Below are 23,592 nucleotides of genomic sequence, written 5' to 3'. Positions count from 1 at the left end.
ACTCTACCCTGATGACAAACTACAGACCCATCGCACTTCTAAACACAGATTATAAAATCTATGCAGATATTATGGCCCAAAGGCTCAAAGAAGTGCTCCAGGAAGTAATTCATAAAGATCAGACAGGGTTCCTACCCAAACGTCACCTAAACAGCAATGTAAGACAAATTATCAACATACTGGAATATCTGGACTTTAAAATAAACAAACCAGCGGCAATAATGCTACTGGATGCAGAAAAGGCATTCGACAAAATCTCGTGGGCCTTCATGAAGGAACTAATAAAGCAGATGGAGATGGGAGTCACATTCTACAAAGGTATATGCGACATCTATGAGGAACAAAGAGCCAACCTCATAATAAACGGTTCTACAACAGGAAGCTTTCCAATAAGTAAAGGGACCCGACAGGGGTGTCCCCTCTCCCCCTTAATATTCATACTAGTGATGGAAATTTTGAATAACCAGCTTAGAGAGGATTCAGGAATCACTGGTATCAAAAGTCTGGGAAGAACATACAAGATAAAAGCCTTCGCGGATGATCTGATTTTAACAACTGAAACACCACAGGAAAGCATAGCGAGGGCCTTAGAAATTATAGAGGAATACGGAAGTCTGGCAGGATTCAAGCTTAACAAGACAAAAACAAAAATGCTTGTGAAAAATATGCCAGAGAAGGACATAGAACGGTTGGAAAAGACCACAGGCATAAAGGTATGCCAGAAAGCAACATATCTTGGAGTGTGGATCACCCCAAAAAATATAGATCTGTTCCAGAATAACTACATCCCGATTTGGAACAATATAAAGTACAACATGGAAAAATGGAGTAAGCTAAAATTGTCCTTACTAGGGAGGGTAGCAACCGTGAAAATGTTGGTGCTTCCTAAACTCCTGTTCTTATTCCAGACAATCCCTATACTGGGGGGGGAAGACAAGCTGAAAGAATGGCAGAGGGACATTGCGAGGTATATCTGGCAAGGTCAGAGACCGAGAATTAAACATTTAAATATGATTGACATCAAAACAAGAGGAGGACTGGCCTTGCCAGATATAATCTTGTACTATGATGCCGCCTGCCTTACTTGGATAGCTGAATGGTGCCGACTAGAAGATCTGGAATTGTTAGATTTAGAAGGATTCAACCTGAGATTTGGATGGCACGCATATCTAAACTATGATAAGCATAAGATCCATAAAGACTTCTCAAACCATATCATAAGAGGCTCCATAATGAAAGTTTGGTTAAAATATAAACATCTACTGGAACAACATATGCCATGGTGGAACTCCCCATTAGAGGCCCAAGAGAGAAGAGGTCACGCTCGAACGACCAAATGGCCAACGTACCTTGATTTGCTGGAAAGAAGAGACAAAAAATTAGAACTAAAATCATACGAAAATTTAAAGAACACAGTAAAGGACTGGTTTACTTACTATCAACTCTTCGAGAGATATAAAGTCGATAGCAAAATAGGATTTGAAAAAGAACCTTCCAAATTTTATTTGGAAGTGTTAAATTCTAAAACAAAAACGCTATCAAAAGCATACAGGATACTGTTAGACTGGATGGTCATGGAGGAACAAATAAAAACCTCAATGACACGCTGGGCACAAGACGTAGGTCAAAACATCATGTTAGCTAGATGGGAAAATCTATGGAAGGTGAACTGGAGTTTCACAGCATGCAACTCAATCAGGGAAAACATGATTAAAATGTTTTATAGGTGGCATATCACCCCTTACAAACTTTCTAAAATGTACAGGAATGCAAGTAAAAAATGCTGGCGATGTGACGAAGTTGGGAACTGGTATCATCTATGGTGGGAATGCAAACAGATAGAGTCATTCTGGAGAGAGATCCACCTAGAAATAGAATTAATATGTAACATCAAATTTAAAAGAACTCCGGAAGCCTACCTTATAGGCATAACAACGCCTGATATTCCAATGAGAGTACGAAGTTTTTTTTTATATGCCACAATTGCGGCTAGAACTTTAATAGGTACAAAATGGAAAAGTGCGACAGTGCCAAATATAAAAGATTGGATTAATAAAACGCTAGAATATGTAGAACTGGCACATCTCACAGAAAAAATTAAAGACAATCCAAAAGAAAAATTTATAAAAGAGTGGAACGACTTTATACAATATCTAAAGAAAAGATGTAACACCAATACAGTAGCTATTATGGAATAGCCTCTGCCGCACTACAAAATGGAAAAAAAAAGAATAAAGAAAAGGAAACAGAAGTTAAAGATAACATCAAAAGAACAACATTCGGGCTGAGTCCCAAATATTGAAAGTATATTTAATATTAAATTTAATGAAGAGATAAAATGGGAAGCCTTAGGAAGGAACTATAAATAATTTTAGCCTCACTGAGGTAATCAGGAGGCTAGAATAAGAGAGTATTTTTAAAGAATTCATTTAATAAAATTATTCGGATTAGTATTACATGAATTTATATCTATTTATGTGGTTTGTTTTTTGTGTATTTGTATTATGTGATAGTATGTATTTGTATGTGTGTATGTATATGTACATGTAAGTATGTAATTTGTAATTGTAATTTGTTTAATATAAAAAAAAAAAAAACCAAAATCCCCCTTCCCACCTCTTGCCTTCCATTGTACCTCCTAGTTGCGACACCCCCAAGGCTCCATGCCCAGTGCGACTGAACCAGTCACGCTCCCCTAAATCTGCCTCTATCAGATTCAACTAACGAGTTCCGCTATCAAAAGCAAGTGTGAGGTCTTCTGCAAGTGCAATGGGGCTTTTCAACCTCTCTCCTTCCCTTGCTTGCCCCCCGTGTCTCTCCAGATTGGCTCAGGGAATTGGGAGAAATGACATGTGGAGGAAGAGAGTGGAGATAGTCTATCAGTTGAAATGCTCGTGCCGATGGAACAGCCTTCTTAATGCTATTATTTATCTTCTTCTTATTAATTAAATTCATATACCACCCTTCATCAGCGCATCACAGGGAGGTTTACGGGGCTATGTTGAATTCCTCTCATGGAGTACTTTGTTGAACTTGTAGGCATATATCATTTGAAGCTTCAGAGCTGTCTGACTGGATTTGACCTATTAATATTGTTCAGCTACCCTTGAACTTTTTTAAAAAAATGATATTGAAATTTAGTAAGAGTTGGATGGACATGGCAGTTTTCTACTCGCCTATATGCTGAATTCGGTAGGGTTGTGGCCACTGTTTCCAAGCAATTGGACAAGGCCTACCTATTGCATCCAATCGCAACCACACTTGAAAGGAAACGAAGACTTACCTCTCTCCTTGGCAGCTGTGTGACTAACTTTCCTAAGGCACAGCTCTTTATTAGATATATGCATTTTATTATTTCTTCATTAGAAACATTTTAATCCTTATGGAGCATTGAACAATGGGCATGACTAATTTAGTTGTGCCAGAATAAAATACAGTAATATAAGTACGTTCTTCCAGCCTGTCCTGGGATGAATTTGCCTCCCCACTCCCTTTCCAAGGAAAATAAAATATGGGACCTCTTCTGCTGGTCAGGGTACAGAAGTGTACTTGACCAGGTGGCATGTGCTTCATAATATATCTTCAACCATCAACCTGGCCTATTAGGGCCAGCACAGAAACCCACCCACCTGTCGCATTCTGGAGTATGGTTTTAGCCAGTTACCCAGGCAAGGCAGCTGGGATGTTGGTGCTGTGAGGGTACAATGCCAGAGCCAATAAATCACTCCCCATGGTGAACCTACACTATGCAGGCATCTCCCTTGCCTTGCTCATCTCCCCTCCCTCCCGGTGAACTGCAGCAACTCTGTTCTGCAGATCTGCCCATCTGGAAAGCCACTTCGGGGTACATATTTGAGCTCAAAACCATTTACAGCTTTAAAGGGAAGCATTAGGGCCTTGCAATATTGTCTTTAACATTTACCCAGTCAGCATGAAGGTAGCTGTAATCACCTGTTACTTAAGCTGCCTTGCTGAATTCTTTTAGCATTTTGGCATCACCCATATATATAAATATATTGGGCTTTACGCCTTATTTGAAATAAGCAGCTTCTTCGTCCTTCCGATACATTTGATATCCAAGGAGAGCTGCATCCCATTGATTTTCACTCTTCCTACAGATTTCTGGCATGCTCACTCTATCAATATTATCTGTCAGTACCAGGCAATTACTATAATTAGAGTAACCAGATTCAGTGGAGGACATTGTATTTTTAATAGGTGTTTAGAATATAGAATTTCAGCAGATGCAGCTTTCCTAATCTCTGTACAATAAGTTTCGATCTGACAAAATGTGCCCTTCTACAAAGCACCTAAAAAAAGTATAGCAGCTGTATTCTGCTTTGCATTTGGTCACTCTAACAGCAGTTCACCCATCCAGCTTTCAGGCTTCTAGATGGTACAAGCATATTATCATGCCAGCGACTTTGCCAGGCTATTTTCTGGGCTCAATTCAAAGTGTCAGTTTTGACGTCGAAAATCCTTCATAGCTTTCAGTCAGGGTATCTGTCACCTGTTTGCCTGTCTCTATATGCACTTACCTGGAACTTAAAAATATCATTTTCCAGGTACCCAGCCAGGTGAGATATAGTGGGTGGCTTCTGGCAAGGGGACCTTTTCAATGACAGCCCCTTTGCTATGCAACACTTTCCCCAGAGAGACTCACCTGGTACTTTGAATGAAGTCATTTTGGTGCCAGGTGAAGGAAGACCGTTTATTATTATTGTTGCCAAAAGACCTTTTAATTTGCCATTAGTTTAAAACCCTTTCAGTTGAGTTGTTTTTTTATGTTTCATTGATTAATTTATTAGAAAATTCTTTCCAGTAGCACCTTAGAGACCAACTGAGTTTGTTCTGGTATGAGCTTTCGTGTGCATGCACACTTCTTCAGATACACTGAAACAGAAGTCACCAGATCCTTAAATATAGTGAGGGAGTGGGGAGGGGTATTACTCAGAAGGGTGGTGGGAATGGGTGATCAGCTGATAGGTGTGGAAAACCTGTTGACGACTCTTAACGGCTGCAGTTAGTCTTGCAGGGAAAGGCAAGGGGTGAGATGGCTAAAGATAGCTTTGTTATGTATAATGAGATAAGAATCCAATGTCTTTGTTCAGACCAGGTTTCTCCATGGCTTTAAGTTTGGTGATTAGTTGCAATTCAGCCACTTCTCTTTCCAGTCTATTTCTGAAATTTATTTGTATTAAGACAGCTACTTTGAGATCTTTTATAGAATGTCCTGGGAGATTGAAGTGTTCTCCTACTGGTTTCTCTGTCTTGTGATTCCTGATATCAGATTTATGTCCATTTATCCTTTGGCGTAGGGTTTGACCTGTTTGTCCAATATAGAGAGCTGAGGGGCACTGTTGGCATTTGATTGCATACACAATGTTGGAAGATGAGCAATTAAATAGTCCTGAGATGGTATGTTTGATGTTGTTGGGACCAGTAATGGCTGATTAATTTATGTATTTTAATCTGTTTATATCTTTGTCTTAATCACTCTGTGAACATAATCATGGGGTGGCATATAAATATTTTATATAAATAAATAAATAAATTAAAACCATAATTCTACTCGTGGGACCCTGCAACAAATTGTTGCAGCAGAGACTGCACTTGTTCTGGGTTCCTACCACTCCAGCCCAACCCCTCTACTCCAGAACTCTGTGCCTACTGAGTATGTTGAGTCCCTGATGAGCTGTCCCCCCCCTATATTGAAAGCCTAGAAGTGACTTGAGGGGAACACCTAATGCTGCATAATGAATGATCCACACCCATGTTTGAAAACACATGTATCATGCAATTACATTTTTCAGACACACAGGATTGGTTACAGCTCCCTATTGAGAGTGTATTCAGCCATTAACCCAGCTAGGATATTGCATACAAACTATACCTGGAAGTTTCAATAGCCATTTACTTAAATAAATAGGTAATTACAGTGATGAATAGCAGCTGTGATATTAAGGTGAGATTAGAGTCATGAACAATAGCACAAGCTTGCTTAAGCTTCCATGCAGAAATTAACTAGTGATTAAATCAGCGGTATCAGTTCTGGAGGCCTTGTGGGGTGGGGAGCAGCAAGTATAAAAAGACTTTCCAGCAAAATCCAGTTACTCTTGTTGATGGCCTGCCAAATAGCCTGTGGATGTCAGCTCAATAACCAGGAATAATCCTTAGCATTTCCAGAGTGCTTTTCAATGTTCACCGTAGTGCTGAAATTTTCCAGGTGAAAACTTATTGTGCAAAAATCAGGGGACAAAATGGGCACCATTTCAGTGTAGGTGGGTGTTTTATTTTTATTTTTAAGGGCTTGGGGGTGTCCAATGTCCCTTGCAGTAGAAGCAGAAACTGCTGCTGCCATTTTGCCTTTTCTTTTTAAATGATTTTTTTTCTCCCAGTGCAAAGCTGGCCGAAACAACAGCAAAACTCTCATTTGCCCCTCCCTTGCCTGAGGCCTTGGGACAATACTGTGATGGGATGTACCATCAGTCTTATAAAGTTTTGCTTGGAACGAATGGTGCACAGGGCTTCAGGAGGACAAAATTGCCACCCAAATGACCGCTTAGTTTTTGTCTGAAAAGCTAGTAGAGAATTGGAGGTGGATGGGAACATTTTTGTTCAGCCCTAATTCACATACAGTAGTTTTGAATTCATTACACCAACCCCGTTATTATTATTTCTCTCAGTGTTTTCAGCACAGATGAGATTTCTGTCTTTAACCTCTACACTGCACCAGTTCTTAAATAACTTCTGCACACTGATCAGGATCCCTTTTATCATGCCAAGTCATTTGAGAACTTGCAGGTGTTCAATATGTTTTAATACACCCAGATGGAGTTAGTTACTTGCCTTGAGACTATCAAGATTGTGAGGTTTAATAAGGAATCTACATGGCCGAGTCACACTTTTAACTAAATATTTAGAATGTAGACTCTTCAGATGCTAAGCTTTGAACTTTGAAAAGCTATTTCTTTCCCTTATAAAGGTAGATCTTGCCTTGAAAGGTTACAAGACAGGTTTTTTTGTTGCAAGTCAGCAACAGCAATCTGAATGTGGAAAGAAGTTTCTGCAGGGAAATTGGATGTAAGTGTTAAAGGGTAACAACATTGGCTTGGATCCCAACAGCCGCAAGGGGAAGGAAGCTTGCAAAAGGGAAATTTCAAATTCCCCATCCCTCTTTCCTCTACAGTCCCTTAGACACTCCCAAAATTCTGCCCAGAGAGGGTTGAGGAACCAGCCTAAACACTGTGGAATGAGGTGTAGGGACTTCAGTAGGAAAGCAGGCAGAGAACCCTTGGGAAAACGGAACTTCAGGCAGTGCTATTTTTCTAGAAAAAGAGATGCCGGAACTCACCATGAATGCCTCTCTTGTTCTCTCATAATGGCAATGGCACCCACCTGAGAGGTGCCGGAACTGAGCTCCTGCTATTTACAGCTGGGGAAAAGGCCCTGACTGTAAGGATGCTGAAAGTTTTGTGTTCTACTTCATATGATTGATAACACTTACTTTCATTCAAAACTAAACCAGCAGGAAATTGTCTGCCTCTCACCCTTCAAGATGCCACTTTAATACCTGGCTGTGCCCTATATGAGTAACTTAGGGGTTATGAAAACATTTCTGTGTGGGGGTAGGAATTGCATGGTAGGAGTAATTTAAAAACAAATTGGATTTGTAGCAACATGTTGCAGTGTGGAATGGCTCGGGTAAGGTTTCCAGCTATTCTCGTCCCGGCTTTTTGCTCCATGACAGTCAGTTCCATCTCCACAGAGTATGCTCTGTCATCCGTGGGCTGGTTGAGGATTTCCCCTCTCATTTAGGGGTTTCCCCCCTTTAAAAAAGGTACTTATACAAATCTGTGTGGATGGTGCTCTTTTTGCTATGCAAGGTCTGACAATGAGAGGGTGACTTTTCCATTGGTATATTGGAAGTGTCTGTGGGGATTCCGAAGTGTTATTGTTTATGGATAATTCATTATTTCCTCAGGCTGTTGAAATCCTCTTCAATGCTTTGAATCAGAACCTAGTCCAATTTGAGCTGAAGCCTGGTGTGGAAGTCATTGTGTATGTTACTCAACTAACATTAGGTAAGCCGGCAAGGAACCCTACAGAATGCAACTCTTTGCAGTTAGCCTTAGGTCATAGAATCATAGAATCATAGAGTTGGAAGAGACCACAAGGGCCATCCAGTCCAACCCCCTGCCAAGCAGGAAACACCATCAAAGCATTCCTGACAGATGGCTGTCAAGCCTCCGCTAGGTCTACTAGGAAGAAAGCCAAAGAAGGATTGCATTGTAATTGTTTGCCTTTTGACTATGGACCTTGACACCACACTTGAAGATCACTTTGAGTTCTAGCTGGAGAAGTCTTCAATATGTCTTGGTTCAAGGGAAGCCAAAAACAAGCAGAGGGCAATTTCCTTTATAATCCGGTCAGATATCTTATCAGTTCTCTGTGTTCCCTTCCAAGTTTGCAATATTGGTATATGTTTGCTGGTGGTAAGGTACACAGTTGCACATTGTTGTATTGCCCCCTGGAGATGCTACTTTCATTTCACCTGATCACCCTGACCCTTAAGCAGCAGCCACAGTAGAGAGCCACTTGAAAAATGTAACTGCTCACTGACCCCTAAGAACAAGCAAAAACAAACCACAAGTGTTGTGTTTTTTTGCTCTGGTTGGTGAATGACAATTACATAAAAGATTTGCAAGAAACAATCAATATAATTGATCCAAATAACAAAGATGCTCATCAAAGAGAAAGCTATTGGGTCTGATGGTGCGGTCACTCATTCGCACAACAATCAATCAGAGTTTCATTGGGAGTACAACATTAACAGAGTAATCGTATGCCTGACTATTCAGTAGCAAGACCTATTGAGTTCCATGGGACTTGCTCTCAGGTTAAGTGCATTTCAGATTACAACCGAAAAAAACTGCTCTGGGTACTGATCTGAAGTATCTCTTTTTTATTATTCTGACCTGAGCAAAAATTTCCAGAATCACATACCCAATTGGGTTAGTGTGAATTTTGGCACTGTGATTAATTTAAATATACCAGTCACATGTGATGTTCTGAACATTGTGGGGAATTAGCAGTGCGTGCTGGCCACTCCTGTTCTCACTCCACACATCACTTTAAATCAAACCATGGTTGAGTGTGAATGAGCAGATGTGTAGGTTTCCAGAGCAAAGATTGCAGCTGCTGCACTCCTTCCCTAATCCTGCTGCTGCTGTGCTACTCAGGGCTAAACCATGGTTTGGCTCCACATTGTGTTTGAATCTGGGCTCATGGTTTGTATTGCTCCAGACAAACTATGAATTGTAGCCAAGGTTTGTTCCTGTTTCACTGCTCTGTTAGACCAACCATGACTCTGGGTTCACACGTAATGCTAAGCCAAACATTGGCTTAGTTTTGGGTGGCAATGGATCAGCTGGACTGAAGGAGGAGCATAGCAACTGTATGCTAGTGTGGTGTAATGGTTAGGTGTTTGACTGGGATTTGGGAGAACAGAGCTCATAACCCCAATCATCTTTGGGCCAGTCACCATACCTTAGCCTAACCTATCTCAATGGATTGTTGTGAGGAAAATATGGAGAGTGGGAAGGCCATGCCCACCACCTTGAGTTCCTTAGATGAAAGGTGGGATATGCAAGCATAAAATGGGACACAGGTGGCACTGTGGTATAAACCACTGAGTCTCTTGAGCTTTCTGATCAGAAGGTCAGCGGTTCAAATCCCAGTGAAAGGGTGAGTTCCTGTTGCTCTGTCCTAGCTTCTGCCAACCTAGCAGTTCAAAAGCACACCAGTGCAAGTAGGTACCACTGCAGTGGGGAGGTAAATGATGTCTGGCTTCTGTCACAGTGTTCCATTGCTCCAGAAGCAGTTTAGTCATGCTGGCCACATGACCCCGAAAGCTGTCTGTGGACAAACGCCGGCTCCCTCGGCCTGAAAGCAAGAAGAGCGCCACAACCCCATAGTCGCCTTTGACTGGACTTAACCGTCCAGGGGTCCTTTACCTTTACAAGCATTAAAAAAACCAAATAATTGCTCTGGGAACCTGCATGTTTGCTTATTCATGCTATGCCATACTTTGGCTTAGTGTTATGTGCAAATTAAGCTGTTGAGTCTATGTAGCAGGGTGACTCCGTGATAATTCAGTGGGTGAATTATGAATGAATTTATTATTAGCGTTTGCATCCACCTTGCCCAATCTAAATTCAAAGCCACAAGTTCGCAAGAGACTGAACCCTTCCTCCTCCCGCTTGCTTTTATTGGTTCACAAAACCCATGAAAAAGGCTGAGGCTAAAGCAGACTTAAGCAGTGAGGTGGAGCAGGGCTTCTCCCCTCTGCTTGTCTGCACACAGCCCGCGGATTCATTTTTATTACGGTGCTGTCTAGAAATTATAGCTTTGTGTTAAAAGAGGGGTCATTATTTTTTTCTTGTCCATGTGAGTTGTCTTTTCTCACACAGCATGTGCCACATGCCTGTGCTAGTAAACAAGAGGCGGCAGTAAAGAAAAGAGAATGGCTTGCCTCCTCTTATTTCCCCCCACCCCTGTAGTTAAAGACTTCTCCGCATAACATGTTGCTCTTTCATTTCCCAGCACCTCTCGTCGACTCTGGTGCCGGGCACAGCAGTTCAGCCATGTTGATGCTGCTGTCGGTGGTCTTTGTGGGCTTGGCCGTTTTTTTAATCTACAAGTTTAAAAGGTATGTTGCTGCTCCTCTGTGATTTGCAGAAAATCTGTCTGAAGATGAACTTTCAGAACCTGGATTTCAGAGACGTTTTAAGGCTTATGGCTTGAGGGGAAAGGGGGGAGGGAGGACAGAAGATTCCTACAAGGTGTGGAGGCGAGAAATCAAGATGTGTGTTGTGGGCCTAACTGTGCCCACAGAGCCGTGTGTGCTCAGAATGGATGAGTTTCACTCAGCATTCTCTCAAACTGGGGAAATAGGATGGAACACATTCTCGTGCCTAACTTCTGAGGCTTTTCTCAATGTAACTACTTCCACTCAGTTCCTTTTCCAGTCACATGTGCTGTGCAGCAGGATAGGAAATACCTTTTCCAAATCAGAATGGTGCACTGTACCTCCAAGGTGGTCAGGCACCTTTACAAATCTCCCCTTTGGAGAACCGGTATGAGAACAGGACACATCTCAGTATGTGAGCAGTGGGGTCAAGAAGCAAGGGACAAGGGGCCACCATTTCACCTGGAAAAACACCTTCCCTGTATATGACACTGCAAGTGATTACATTAAAGGGGCTCCACATATCAAGGAGGCCATGACAAACTCTTCCCATCCCTTTCGATGTCATGCAAGCTAACTAGTTCTGTCGGATACCATGAGTTGAGAAGGGGCACCAGAAGGTAAACTTGTGTACCTAGACATCAGGGTATGCATAGGTTTCCCCATGTCCTAGATTCTTGCTCGGGCTCCAGGCCACATGGAAGCCTACAGGCAGAGACTTCTAAGCATGTCAGATTCACTTCTGTGCAAGTTTATCCTCAATGCACGGGCGGCAGAGGCAGAGCTAGTTGACCCAAACAACATGAGGGGTGGGGCCAATAGCATGGACCCCACAGTCTCTTCAGTGCATGGTAGGGGGCTTACAACGCATGGTAAGTGATAAGGTCTTGTTTCCTAACCCTTGCACTTTAAGCAGCTCTTATCTGCTATGTCTCTGTCCCTGTCTTTATGGTACTCATTTTTATTGTGCTGCTCATTATTTAATTTATTTAGGAATTTCAGAATGTTGTAAGCCACACTGAACACTGTCTCTACAGTAACAGATGGGACATAAACATTTTTCTTTTTTCTTTTTTGAAGTTCTGCTTGGTGAATACAGAAAACTTTTGTTGGTTGATGGGCATAATCACTTACTGCTTTCTCCGTTGCCGTTTAACCCTTCTAACTCTCCAGAGCTTCCATTCATGTCAAGTTGTCATCCAGGATTCAAAGCCTGATGTATTTCTAACCAGATTGCTGGTTCCAGTGCTGTGAGAGTAAGAATATGTGTCCACCTACAGTACCATCGGTGACATTAGTTATGTCTGCATCCATTCCACTGACCTTCCTTCTAAAATGATACAAGGGTCAATACAGCTGACTGCTTTTTACGTAGAGATCTATGTCACTGGGTCTGTGTGGGACTGAGTTATCTAAAAATGTACAATTTTTCCTTGCTGGCATAATTGCATAACAACTCTAGGGTTGTCATCTCAGGAAGCAGCTTGTCTAAAGAGACTAGCATCATTTCAATCCTTAGTATGTCCCTTTCCAGATGTCTGATTGTGTACAGATTATATAATTATGTCTCATTGTGCTTCTATGGAATGCTGCAACTGCACCAAGGAATTTTGGGAGCTAGATCTACAACATTTATATGTATAAACAGTATAACCAGTGTCATTTACTGACCCTAATCTACTATTGTTTATACACACACACACACACACACACACACACACACACACACACATATATATATATATATATATATATATATATATATATATATATATGTGTGTGTGTTGCAATAGTGGGTCATGTGATCATTAATTCTAACTATTGTTTTCTAGTCAGTGGCCCATTGTTGGATTTTCTTTACCTTAATATCAGCTCTAAACAGAAGTAAACTTGCTTAGGGTTCCCAGTCCCAGTATCCTCCTGCATGAAAGAATTGTCACCTATACACTTCTAGTAAATCAAGTAGTCAAAGATGCTGGTACCCAGCAGCTCTGTACAACTCCTTGCAGTTCTGCCACATTTGAAGAAATGAGGTTACTAATCAGAGATCATTGACAATTTTTATCTTTATTATTATATATGTCATAAATAACAGGCACAGAAAATGCAGATAATAAACTTGAGAGTCTTATATTCTGTATTGCCTTCTATCGATTCATTTTATATGCCACAAGTGTCTTTAAAGTAGGTGATTCATATTCTATCTGATTTGCAAGGAGGGAACTAATGCTGAGATTAGTTGGTCAATCACTGATCTGCAGTTTGATCAATCAAGATATCCCAGATACATGTTCAACATGCAATTATCCAGATCCCCAAATAGACCTCATCAGATTTTGTATTCTTCAAAGATTTCATTACAAGATAATTTTCACCATTTAGGGCATAGCAATAGTGGCAGCCCAAAGAATGGCTACCTGTAAAAATCCATGCTAACTTGTACTGACATAGCTACAGAAGCATCTTGGATGGTGCAGGGCGGTTTTACTATGCTGTGTGAAATTGTCAGTCTCACAAGTGCTAGTTTTACACTTGTTCAATCCAAGAAGCAGAAATGTCTCTAGAATGGCATGAAGTTCTGCGTTCTCAGACCTACTCCATCACCTTTTTATGAACCTAGATGCACAGGAGAGGAACAAAACCCAACTGACCTGGGGATAAATCTTTCCAGGACCAAATTAAGGCTGGGCAAAATCGGTTCATCAATGCAAATTCTGAATTTTCATGGTTGGAAACACAATTTAAAAGGACAATAACCATGTCAGCTTTCACATGAGGTATGGCTTGTTTTAAAGAATCCCTAAGGAAACAATGAACTCTAGTACCCTCCTTTACTAAGAGTGGAAGTTCTGATGTGGAACGCAGCTTCTAGGTTGGAATGTTTTCAAGCTTTCCACCTGCCCTAGATGTGGTAGCCCCTTGCACTGTCAATGGATAAAGGGAAATTTCAGGATTGGACATTAGAGTGGATATTCTGTAATTCTGATGGACTAGAAGTGATCGAGCAGAAGAAAAGTCACAAAGTACCATTCATAAACTGCCATCAGCCTTTGGTCCCACAAGTGTTCCATAGGGACTACATCAAAAATTATACACATGTAACACTCTCCCACAACAAATAAAAATGGGGGAGGGGATAGTGGTCATATCAGAAGAAAATGCTTATAAGCATTTGATAATTTATTAATGCTATATATGATCCCTTGCTTTGAAAAGATAGCATTTTCATGGAGTGCCTTCCAGTTTTCCTATATCCTCTGCATTTTTCCATTTGCTTCCACATCAAAGTTTCCTGCCTCTCTGAAGAACAGATGAGCGCTGCCAGTGCTGGCATGAGCCCCCTGGGAGTTTAACAATAAAGCTGCATCAGTGCAAGAGATGAGTTTAAATTAGAGATGCCAGGTGCAAGCCCAGATGGGCTCTGTTAACTTTATGGCCTTCATGTAGGGGAGGGACTGCTTCTCTGTAAGCGGCACATTCACATCTCCACCTGCTGCAGCTTTCTTCCCTCACCGCATCCTGCTCTTACAACTGCTCAAGAGTGGGCGCAGAACCCCACCTATCCCAGCGCACAGAGAGATCAGGCACCCTGAATGCAGCGGAAGGGGAGGGACGTGGCATTAAAGAGAGGAATTCCTTCCTGCCAAAGCTGCCTTAAATCTGCAGAGTTTGAGGGATTTGTATGCCGCTTGATTGCAGTAAAATTTCTAAGCGGTTTGTTGGACAATAGAAACTCCACCTCTTGGAATTGTTTGTGCTTGAGGTTACTGATAAAGGGCTGGAGATGCCGCTGTAAAAGGCAATATGCAATCGGAGTTCTGCAGTTGCACGCCATGCATTCTGCAAACTGAGGTCTGAGCAAGCTCAAATGACTAGGCTGCTGCAAGAACAGCCAAAAGCTGCCATTACTGAATAAAGCTAGTGTTAAGGAAAACTAGTATCACAACTGAAACTAGGTATTTACAAGACTGAGCACTACAGTAGCCTTATGAGCTGCTGGCTTTAAAAACCTCTTGAGTTTATGAAGTGGTGTGTGCAGAAGTTTAAATAAATAGAAGGACCTCTCCAAATTGAGTGAATGGGCAGTAGTGTCAAGTGGACTACAATGTAAACAAGTGCAATGTGAAGAATGCCAAGGCAATAATAATAATAATTTCACATATACACTTACGAAGTCTGAACTGGCAGTGACAAAACATTGGCGTGGTAGTAGAGAGTTTGGTGAAGACATCAACCCAGTGTGCAACAGCTGTGAAAAAAGGCAAATTTAGGGATAATTGGGAGTGGAATTCAGAACTGCCAATATCATAATGTTGTTAAAGAAATCTGAATGGAGCAGAATTTTTTAAGATTCAAGACAGAAAATAGAAAGTACTTCTTCATGCAGCAAATAGTTAAACTATGGAACCAGCTCCCCTAGGAGACAGTGATGGCCACCAATGTGGATTGCTTTCAAACAGGATTAGACAAAATTCCTGGTGCAAAAGGCTATCAATGACAATAAGCCATGACAGTAATGTTTTACCTCCACTATCAGAGGCATCATCCTCTCAATACCAGTTGTTGGAAATCACAGGTAAGCAGACTGCTCTTAGACCAGGGCCAGCCCACCCATGAGGTAAGGTGAGGCTACTGCCTCAGGCGGAAGGTTGCAGAGGGGCAACAGATCCGGCATCCATGGAACACATTGCCTGCTGCTGCAGCTGCAGCACACTCCTTGATGGCCAGATCTGTCTTCTCAGCAGCCCCCCAACCTCCACTATGCTGCTTCTACAGTAGCCTCTTGGCAAATAGGAGGCACTGCTGGTCTTCTCCTACCCCTAGGAAGTAAATGACAGGGGCTGAACTCTGGGGTCTCCTGAGGGCTGCACCCACCCAGCATGATTCAGAGCAGACCCCTTCCCACCCGCCCAAGATGACCTTTGATTCCCATTTCAACCATCGGGTAAGGCGGATTGGATTCTTCCCTTCGTTCCTATGTACGTAGATATTCACTCACCCCTTCTTCCCTGGTGGTGGTGGTGGCGGGGAGCAGCAGTATGCGGTTTGCTTCAAGTGCCAAAATGTCTTGTGCTCATGTCCAGCTTGCAGGCTTTTCACAGGCTTCTGGTTGCCCCCTGTGAGAACAGGATGCTGGACTAGATGGGCCATAGTCCAGCAGGCTTGTCTCATGCTCTTAAAATAACATATGCAGTTCAAAAAATTAAGACAGGTTCACTTATTACTAAAAACCTCAAAACTAGATTCTATGCTATGTGTTGTTGTTTTTTAGTATACCTGTTTCTGGGCGGGGAAAAAACAAGCAACAGCAACAGAAAGAACCCTTAGGAGCATAGAGCAAAGGAGACAAGAGCTTTAACTTGCCTGATACTGTTCTTGGGTCTCACTGATTTCTTGATGGGATCCTACTGCATCTTCAATCAACTCACAGCTCGCTCCCCCTCTGCCTAAAAGAACGCAGCTGCTCCTAATAACAAATGGAGTATAAAATATTTAGTGCTGTCCCATTTTTCCGTCGGATCCAGAAGTCTATTAGCAATGTGTACTTTTGTGATTAGGTAGAATTGCTACTAGAATGCAGAGCTTCAGTTTAGCAAAGGTAGGGAAAACATGTGTTTGCATGAATTTTTAATTTTGCAGATTGCTGCAATTGGCACTCTGCTGGCACACACACCAGCAGTTTATTAGGGGCCTGCGTGAAGCAAGGCGCTTGAGTGGCTCGTTAGGCATTCACGTTGCAAACTGTCCTCCAGCCTTGGAAGCCTGGCTGTGTTGCACTCACTACATGTGCACGTGGAGGAAATCCATTAGGAAATAAAAGATACCTGGCTATGAAGGAAGTGATGGTGTAAGGAGGCTAATCTTGGTTTGTTTGTTTTCCTTTACTAAAAGCTAGATGGAGATTTTAGTTTCCAGCAAAAAAGTTAATAAATAAATATGTGTTCTAGATTCTATTTTGTTCTTTATGGTCAACCAACACAGTATAGAAATGCTTCTCTTTCTACAAAGCCTCATGCATTCTAAAGGAAGCCTGTGGTTATCCTTGGCTCATCTTCATGGAAGGTGGAAAAAGAATTTTGCTGCTGTGCACTAAGGATGTGATCCACAGAAGCATTTTCTATTTCTCTGTTAAGTACATTTTAGGTGCTCCAATTCAATTGAGCAGATGTCAGTGCTTCAGGCATTAACTACATGGACAGTAATAAACACCACATTAGAGATAGTCAAGGAAACTTTTGTTTGGTCCAGAAATAAACAAACAAACAAATTGTACACACATCTGACTGTGTTGCCCCAGCAACTCTGGCTGGCTTCCAGCGTATAGAAAAACACAATAAAACATTAAACCTTAAAAAGCTTTCCTATACAGGGCTGCCTTCAGATGTTTCCTAAATATTATATAATTACTCATCTCTTTAACATTTGATGTGAGGTCATTCCACAGGGCGGACGCCATTACTGAGAAGGCCCTCTGTCTGGTTCCCTTTAACTTCACTTCTCAGTGTGGGAACCGCCAGAAGGCCCTTGCTGCTGGATCTCAGTGTCTGAGCTGAACAATGTGGGTCGAGACGCTCCTTTAGGTATACAGGGCTGAGGCCATTTAGGGCTTTAAAGGTGAGCACCAACAGGACTTTTCAAGGCAAGCAAACAAACAACAACAACAAAACACATTGAGGGTTGTTCTTTGTACAGCCCCAAATTTAGCCACACATTGCAATGTGTGGCAGAAAACTTTGGTATTTGGAAACTGCTAGTATTTTAGTAAAATATTGTAATTTGTTTAAAAGAATAAAAGGAAAATTCCCTGAATACCCAGATTCAGGTTTGCAGCAAGTACTCTGTGTGGAGAGAGCCTCTACAGAGATTTAAAAATCACAAAACAGGCAGCAAAGCATAGTGTGGTAATAATAGGCTGTTAGATCTTTAAAATACCCCCTTCCAAGTTTCTTCCAATGTTCTCCACTTCCCCTTAGCATAGAAGAAGGTTTCATATTAGGTATGCTAAAAATGGTTTACTTACAAACTCTTCAAAGGTCAGATGTGCTTTTCCATACAGCAGTCAGAAAACGCAGGCAGTTTTAACTTAGGTTACAAAAAATGGTAAATGTTTGTCAATTATTTGTATAGAAACACAAAAATGGCTTGCTAAAACTACACAGTCTAAGCTTGGAGAATCCAACCCAGACATCATTACTGGTCAGTTCACATGGTGAAAAAGAGAGGGAGCAAAAGGCTTTGATAGCCCTTCCTCCCAAAGTGAGGAGCTGTGACCTAGCTAAGCCTGGCAGGAGAGCTTACTCTATGGTCTTAATGCTTTCGTGCATTGATTAGAGTTAAGCATATTGGTTACATAAGGCTGATTTATCTGACAGAAATTTTGCCATTGGTACTGGATCAATATACAACTGTCACTAAACATTTTAAAAGCATTAAAACATAATGTTCCACATCTCTGTACGTCTTTGTCCTTCTCCTAAACTGCTTTGCCTACGTGAGCTGGAGAGGGACTGGCCCCATTTGGATGCAAAGGTGTTGGTTTTATAAACTGTGATTTATGAAACCGGGGACAAGCATCAGGCCTGCATGCTCCACCCTCATCTTCCCCTCTTCTTCTCCCTTGCGTGCCAGCATCATATGGAGATTCTGGTTTGTTATAAACCAGAATTTCCTACTATAGCCAAAATGGGAACTCTGCTTTAATGCTGGTCAACTAACCAAGATATTAAGTGATTGTTTATGAAGGTGGCAATACAGTGTCTTAACCAGGCCACTGTCTGAAAGCTTAGATTGAGGCTCAGGGGAAGGCAGTGTACTGCGAAACCTACACCCTCACTGGGTAAAAGTTCAGCCTAAATACTTATGCTCCTTAGTTACACACCCAAAGGAAGTTGGCATATATTTAGGTGTAGAGGCAAAGGGTCAAAATGAATGTGAACACATGGAGGTGTGCAGCTCAGGCATTGGAAACTATGCATGGTCTTAGGGGTGAAGGGACACCTACAATTTCTCAGAACTGGGCTTAAGACACGTGTATTGAGGAGAAAGGAGGAACGGCTAATGTTCCTGCTTTATCTCAGCAAAAGTTTGCTTTGATGTATCCAGCACTGAAGACAGAGGAAATTGTTCTTGAATTCTCCTTTGATGCCACTTTCTGCTGCTCTGAGGTGTGCAGAGAATGGTACAAAGAGGTTTTATTCCATTCACATAGCTCACTGTGCCTGGCATGGGGTCTTTTCATAGGTACAGTGGGGGGGGGGAGTTTTCTGGCATGAGGGATCCACATACACTACTCCCTTTAATGAGCCCAGTACATCTCTGGGTATCTTTCCCATCTATTGTTTTGAAAATGTATCCATTCAAGTCTCCCCTGAAAGATGCTTTGATGAAAGCCTGAACCAAACTAGGATCTCAGAGTCTCACTCTGAAATGGTGTGTGTATATATATGCTTTTATCTGGCCCATCATTATTTTTTTAAATACCTGCAGAGAAGGAAGCTTCCCCTGGAACTCTGACTAAGTTTAAAAGGCCCAACAGCCAGAACAGATGCTGGAAATAGAAAATAACCCAGGCAAGCTTTCCAAAGCAATGATGACACATTATATCAGCTATTACTGACCTAATTTAGATGTACAAAATCAGGCAAGCAGGCACCAAAGCTAAATGAGCTTAGTTATTCGTTTGCAAGAGAACTGGGAGGATGTTGAAGGGCAGAAAGGATAAATCGTTATCAAAGGTATCGGACAAAGCCAGCCCAGAAAAAATAAGGTTAAGAAAGAATATGTTGTCCACCTCAAACACTCCCAGTTGTTTAAAAGGAAGCCAAAAGGAAAGGATCACTTGTGCACCCTGTCCACTGATAAAAAGAAAATTACTCAAATATTTACTGTCTACAGTGAAAAATATGTCTCACAGTGACTCAGACAGCAGGAACAGACAGTCATCTCTGGACGTTGGCCCCATAGGGAGACATTCGGCATCCCATATCTTCAAATGTTGATATTTTCTTCTCTGTGATGCTCCTAGATGCAGCAAAGTCAATTAATGGAAAATACTCCCTTCACTAAACATTCACATTGTTCTGATGTGGTTCAGTGCCCTTTTGCTTCCCTGTCTGCTGCTACTTCTCAGTGCCCCCCCCCCCCGTCCCCGGCTTGTGTGTCATTAGCCATCACTACTGTTTAATCTTATTGGCTGAGATAACTCATAAGATTTGCTTCTTGGCAGCTGTGATGTCAGCTGTCAGCTGTGTCAGGGTCATCAGCAAAATCACAATTAATCCAGCTGATGAATTAATACAAAAAATGCTACCGTTAATCCAAGGAAATGGAGCCTGCTAGCCTGGCTGTGGGTCTCCTCTCACAAAGGGTCTCAAGAGAGACAGAAAGCCATCCATGACAGATCTTGGAGAAGCCACATTTCTTTATTTTGTTCTCTCCTCCCCCTCCCCCAAAAATAGAATTAGCTAGCTGCTACCATAGAATGAACCCCCTGACACAACCCAGTTTTTTCAGCTCCTTGGGGAATTTCTGATCCCAATAAATAGCTCAGGACTCCTCCCTTCAGCCCCGGTCTGGGGGGAAATAAAGAAAGAGAGAAGCTTTCTATTTATTTCTCATAAACCTTGTGAAATACTCTTAAAACAGAATGGGTAGCTTTAGACCCATGTAGTCGAGCACGTAGGAATTTCCAGTGGGAATTTCCAGAGAATTGCCTTTTAAAATCAATGAACCCAAGTGTAAAGGTACAAATAATTTGGGAAAGACAACGAGGAGGAACTTGGCTAGTTACATGTTACCCGCTTGAATAGTATCTTAGGTTTCAGAGCATGTACCTTGCAGAAAAGATATTCTGAGGGGGCACTTCTTTCGTCACCTGGCCAGATGGTTCCAAGAAACAAAAACTTTGGAAACCCCACATTTTTTTGTGGGAAGTTGAGACCAGTAAAAGCCACTCCCCACTGTAGACAGTTTGCTCTTTCATCGAGGTATGAGATATACTATGATGTCAGGCATCTATCTGATGCAGTCAGAAATTATTTGAGGTGGGAGGGCTAGGCTGTGGTCAGCAGTCTGCAGATAGTCAGGAGCTGGAAATAGAGCAGGGTCAAAGAGAAATCAGGATGTGGGAATGGAGGACAAGCCACGGGACTGTTGGTCAACAGTTGGACTTTTAAATAGCATGAGAGGGTGTATTACTGGATTCATTTCATGACATGGGAAAAGAAAACTCTCTCTCTTTAGAAAATGGCCTTTCAGATTATGATGCAGAAATACTGGAAATCTAACTATAATATACACATTTGTTTGAACTTTTGCTATTTCTACTTGATGTTATTTTTATTAAATGTTATTTTTGTGATTGTAGGTTTTTTAAATTCTTTTTAATGTTGTATTTTAAATTGTTGTAAGCTGCTTTGGGACCTTAGGGTGATGGGCGGGTAATGGTAAAATAAGAATAAAAATCAGAATAATATACCCCACTTTTTGTTATTTTACTTGTGATAGAACAACATTTTCAGCTTTCAGCCTGCCAGATCTGGCTGCCTGGTGCACACTGTATGTATTGAATCTGTGAACCGCCCCGAGAGACCTCTGGGTATAGGGTGGTATAAGGTGGTATATAAATTCTATTACAGTGATACCTTGGTTCTCGAATTTAATCCATTCTGGGAGTCTATTCGACGAATTTAAACCATCCTGAAATGGTTCAAAAACCAAGGTGTGGCTTCCGATTGGCTGCAGGAGCTTCAATCCGCACTAAGATTTTTATAAGTGTAAATTATATTCCTGTCATGCTTTGTTCCTCTGGTTTTTGTGGTATAATATTCACTGTTAAGGAGGCAACTCTTACTGTAAATCGGGAAGATCATCTCAATGAAAACCTATTTTATTCCTCCTTTTAATGTAGGAAAATCCCATGGATTAACTTCTATGCTCAAGTCCAGCATGACAAAGAACAGGAAATGATTGGTTCTGTCAGCCAAAGTGAAAATGCCCCCAAGATCACTCTGAGTGAATTCACAGACCCTGAAGAACTCATGGATAAAGAGCTGGATACACGGGTTATAGGTAAACAGCCTGACTGCTCATTCAATGACATCTCAACAATTCATGCTCATTAAGAGTACTCTCTGGCCCTTGTCCTCTGCCATGAGTGAATGCATGTTGCTGACATTAAGTGGTATTCAACTAAGTTGTGCTCAGAACTGATTCACGGAAATCAATGAGCTGTAGAACTTAAGTTACATGCACCCATTAGCTGTCTCTACATTAGAAGGAGTCGTGAGAAATATGTTACATCATGGCTGAATATTAGAATGTTAATTCTTTCTGGAGATTTTAGTGGCTCAGCTCTTTGCAGATGCATAGACGCTGGCCGGCTAATTTCTGTAACTGATGCATAGGGCAAATGAGGAAGGATGAGATGGTACATGAGATGGTCAAGATACCCTAGGGTAGCAGAGTTTGGAGTGGAAAATGGGAACAGACAGACCCCTTAGGGGAAAGGGCACGGGGGGGAGAGAAAATGAACAAAAAAAGAAGAAATGCTTCCATCTTATCTTCTCTACTGCAGTCTGGCGTGGCGATAGTACAATTCTTGTAAAAATTAAAAAAAATTAAGCAGTAGTGTAATCAAAAGAGGCACTATTTAAGTGGTCCTGCATGCTCCTTGAGGTCCACTCCAAGGTAACCAAGCACAGAGTGTCAGTGCTTTGTGGAACTTCCTACTGAAATCAGACAGTCAATGGTGTTAAATTTTAGATGCCTCATTCAGACTTTTTCCTTCCAACATTTTTTTCTGGTGTAACTCCATTGTGTGTACCATTGATCACTATGAATTAACTTATAGAGTTAATTGTTTACTGTGTACACTGCTTTGACATTTTTGGGAGTGTTAAGTGGGATTTTGCTGGAAGGAAGAGAAGGCCCCTCGATTATACAACATGGCAAAGAAGGAAGATCTATGCCACAACCAATATCCAAATTTGGTGACCTCCATTAATTCTTCCATTCTCTTTTTTCTTAGGGAGCATCTCAACGATCTCCAACAGTGAAAGCACAAAGGAAATACCCAACTGCACTAGTGTTTAATACCAGGAATACCACTTTGACTACAAAATTTCTGAGTTTTTATTTTTAATTAATATTATTATTATTATTACAAAGGAAATTCTATGTCATTATGATGACTATTATTATTATTATTATTAGGGAGGGAGGGACGCAGAATGTGGTTTTCTTTTCTCTTTTTTGGGTGTTATTTTGTTTTCTGGGGCCACATTCATAAATTCAGTTTTTGGAAAACTGTATAATAGAAGAAAAAATACAAGACTTAATGGAAACCAGAAATAATAGGATCCTGAACTTAAATTTTTGGGCACATTTTTAAATTTCCCCTTTCAGAAAATAATTGGGCTACTCTGCCAGTGGCAGTCTCAGAAGGTTATTTAACTGTTCATACCAGACTTGCTCCTGTAGAATGAATGCAGGGTTCTCCTCTTTCTTGACACCCTGTATATCTTTTTAAAATGGGGAATAATAAAGCCTTCTGAAGTTGACTGCTTAGATTCTCATGGGGGTGGGCAGGCTGCACAAAATGACGGCTGGCACATCTGACCAAGTTTATGAATGAGGCCCTTGCTGGTGCATGTTGATACTGTTGGTATTGAGGAAACCGATGGCATACTGTAGATAATTACCATGTAAATACCTTTTTATTTCTTGATAAATAATTTAATGTTTAGTAAAAGATAAATTTAAAATGAAGAAACCACACTCACCCACACACCTTCACACCCACATGAGAAGTTCACTGGGGATCTGCGGCGAGCAGCTGTGTC

General features: G+C 41.4%; 1 protein-coding gene across 2 annotated transcripts in view; it reads left to right on the top strand.

The window, feature by feature from the left end:
- Nucleotides 1-22,951, top strand: part of SORCS3 (sortilin related VPS10 domain containing receptor 3) — a 410,921-nt gene extending 387,970 nt beyond the window's left edge. For both annotated transcript variants that reach the window (XM_033149721.1, XM_033149722.1), the window contains exons 24-27: nucleotides 7,985-8,084; nucleotides 10,606-10,711; nucleotides 21,660-21,820; nucleotides 22,779-22,951. In XM_033149721.1, coding sequence (XP_033005612.1) covers nucleotides 7,985-8,084; nucleotides 10,606-10,711; nucleotides 21,660-21,820; nucleotides 22,779-22,843 — 432 coding nt within the window. In that variant the 3' untranslated portion in view covers nucleotides 22,844-22,951. The remainder of the gene's footprint in view (nucleotides 1-7,984; nucleotides 8,085-10,605; nucleotides 10,712-21,659; nucleotides 21,821-22,778) is intronic.
- The last annotated feature ends 641 nt before the right edge of the window (nucleotides 22,952-23,592 follow it).

The sequence above is a fragment of the Lacerta agilis genome, chromosome 5, assembly GCF_009819535.1.
Source record: "Lacerta agilis isolate rLacAgi1 chromosome 5, rLacAgi1.pri, whole genome shotgun sequence".
In the NCBI taxonomy this organism is placed as follows: Eukaryota; Metazoa; Chordata; class Lepidosauria; order Squamata; family Lacertidae; genus Lacerta; species Lacerta agilis.
The sequence above is the reverse complement of the archived record's forward strand: the minus strand, read 5'-3'. Positions and strand labels throughout refer to the sequence as shown.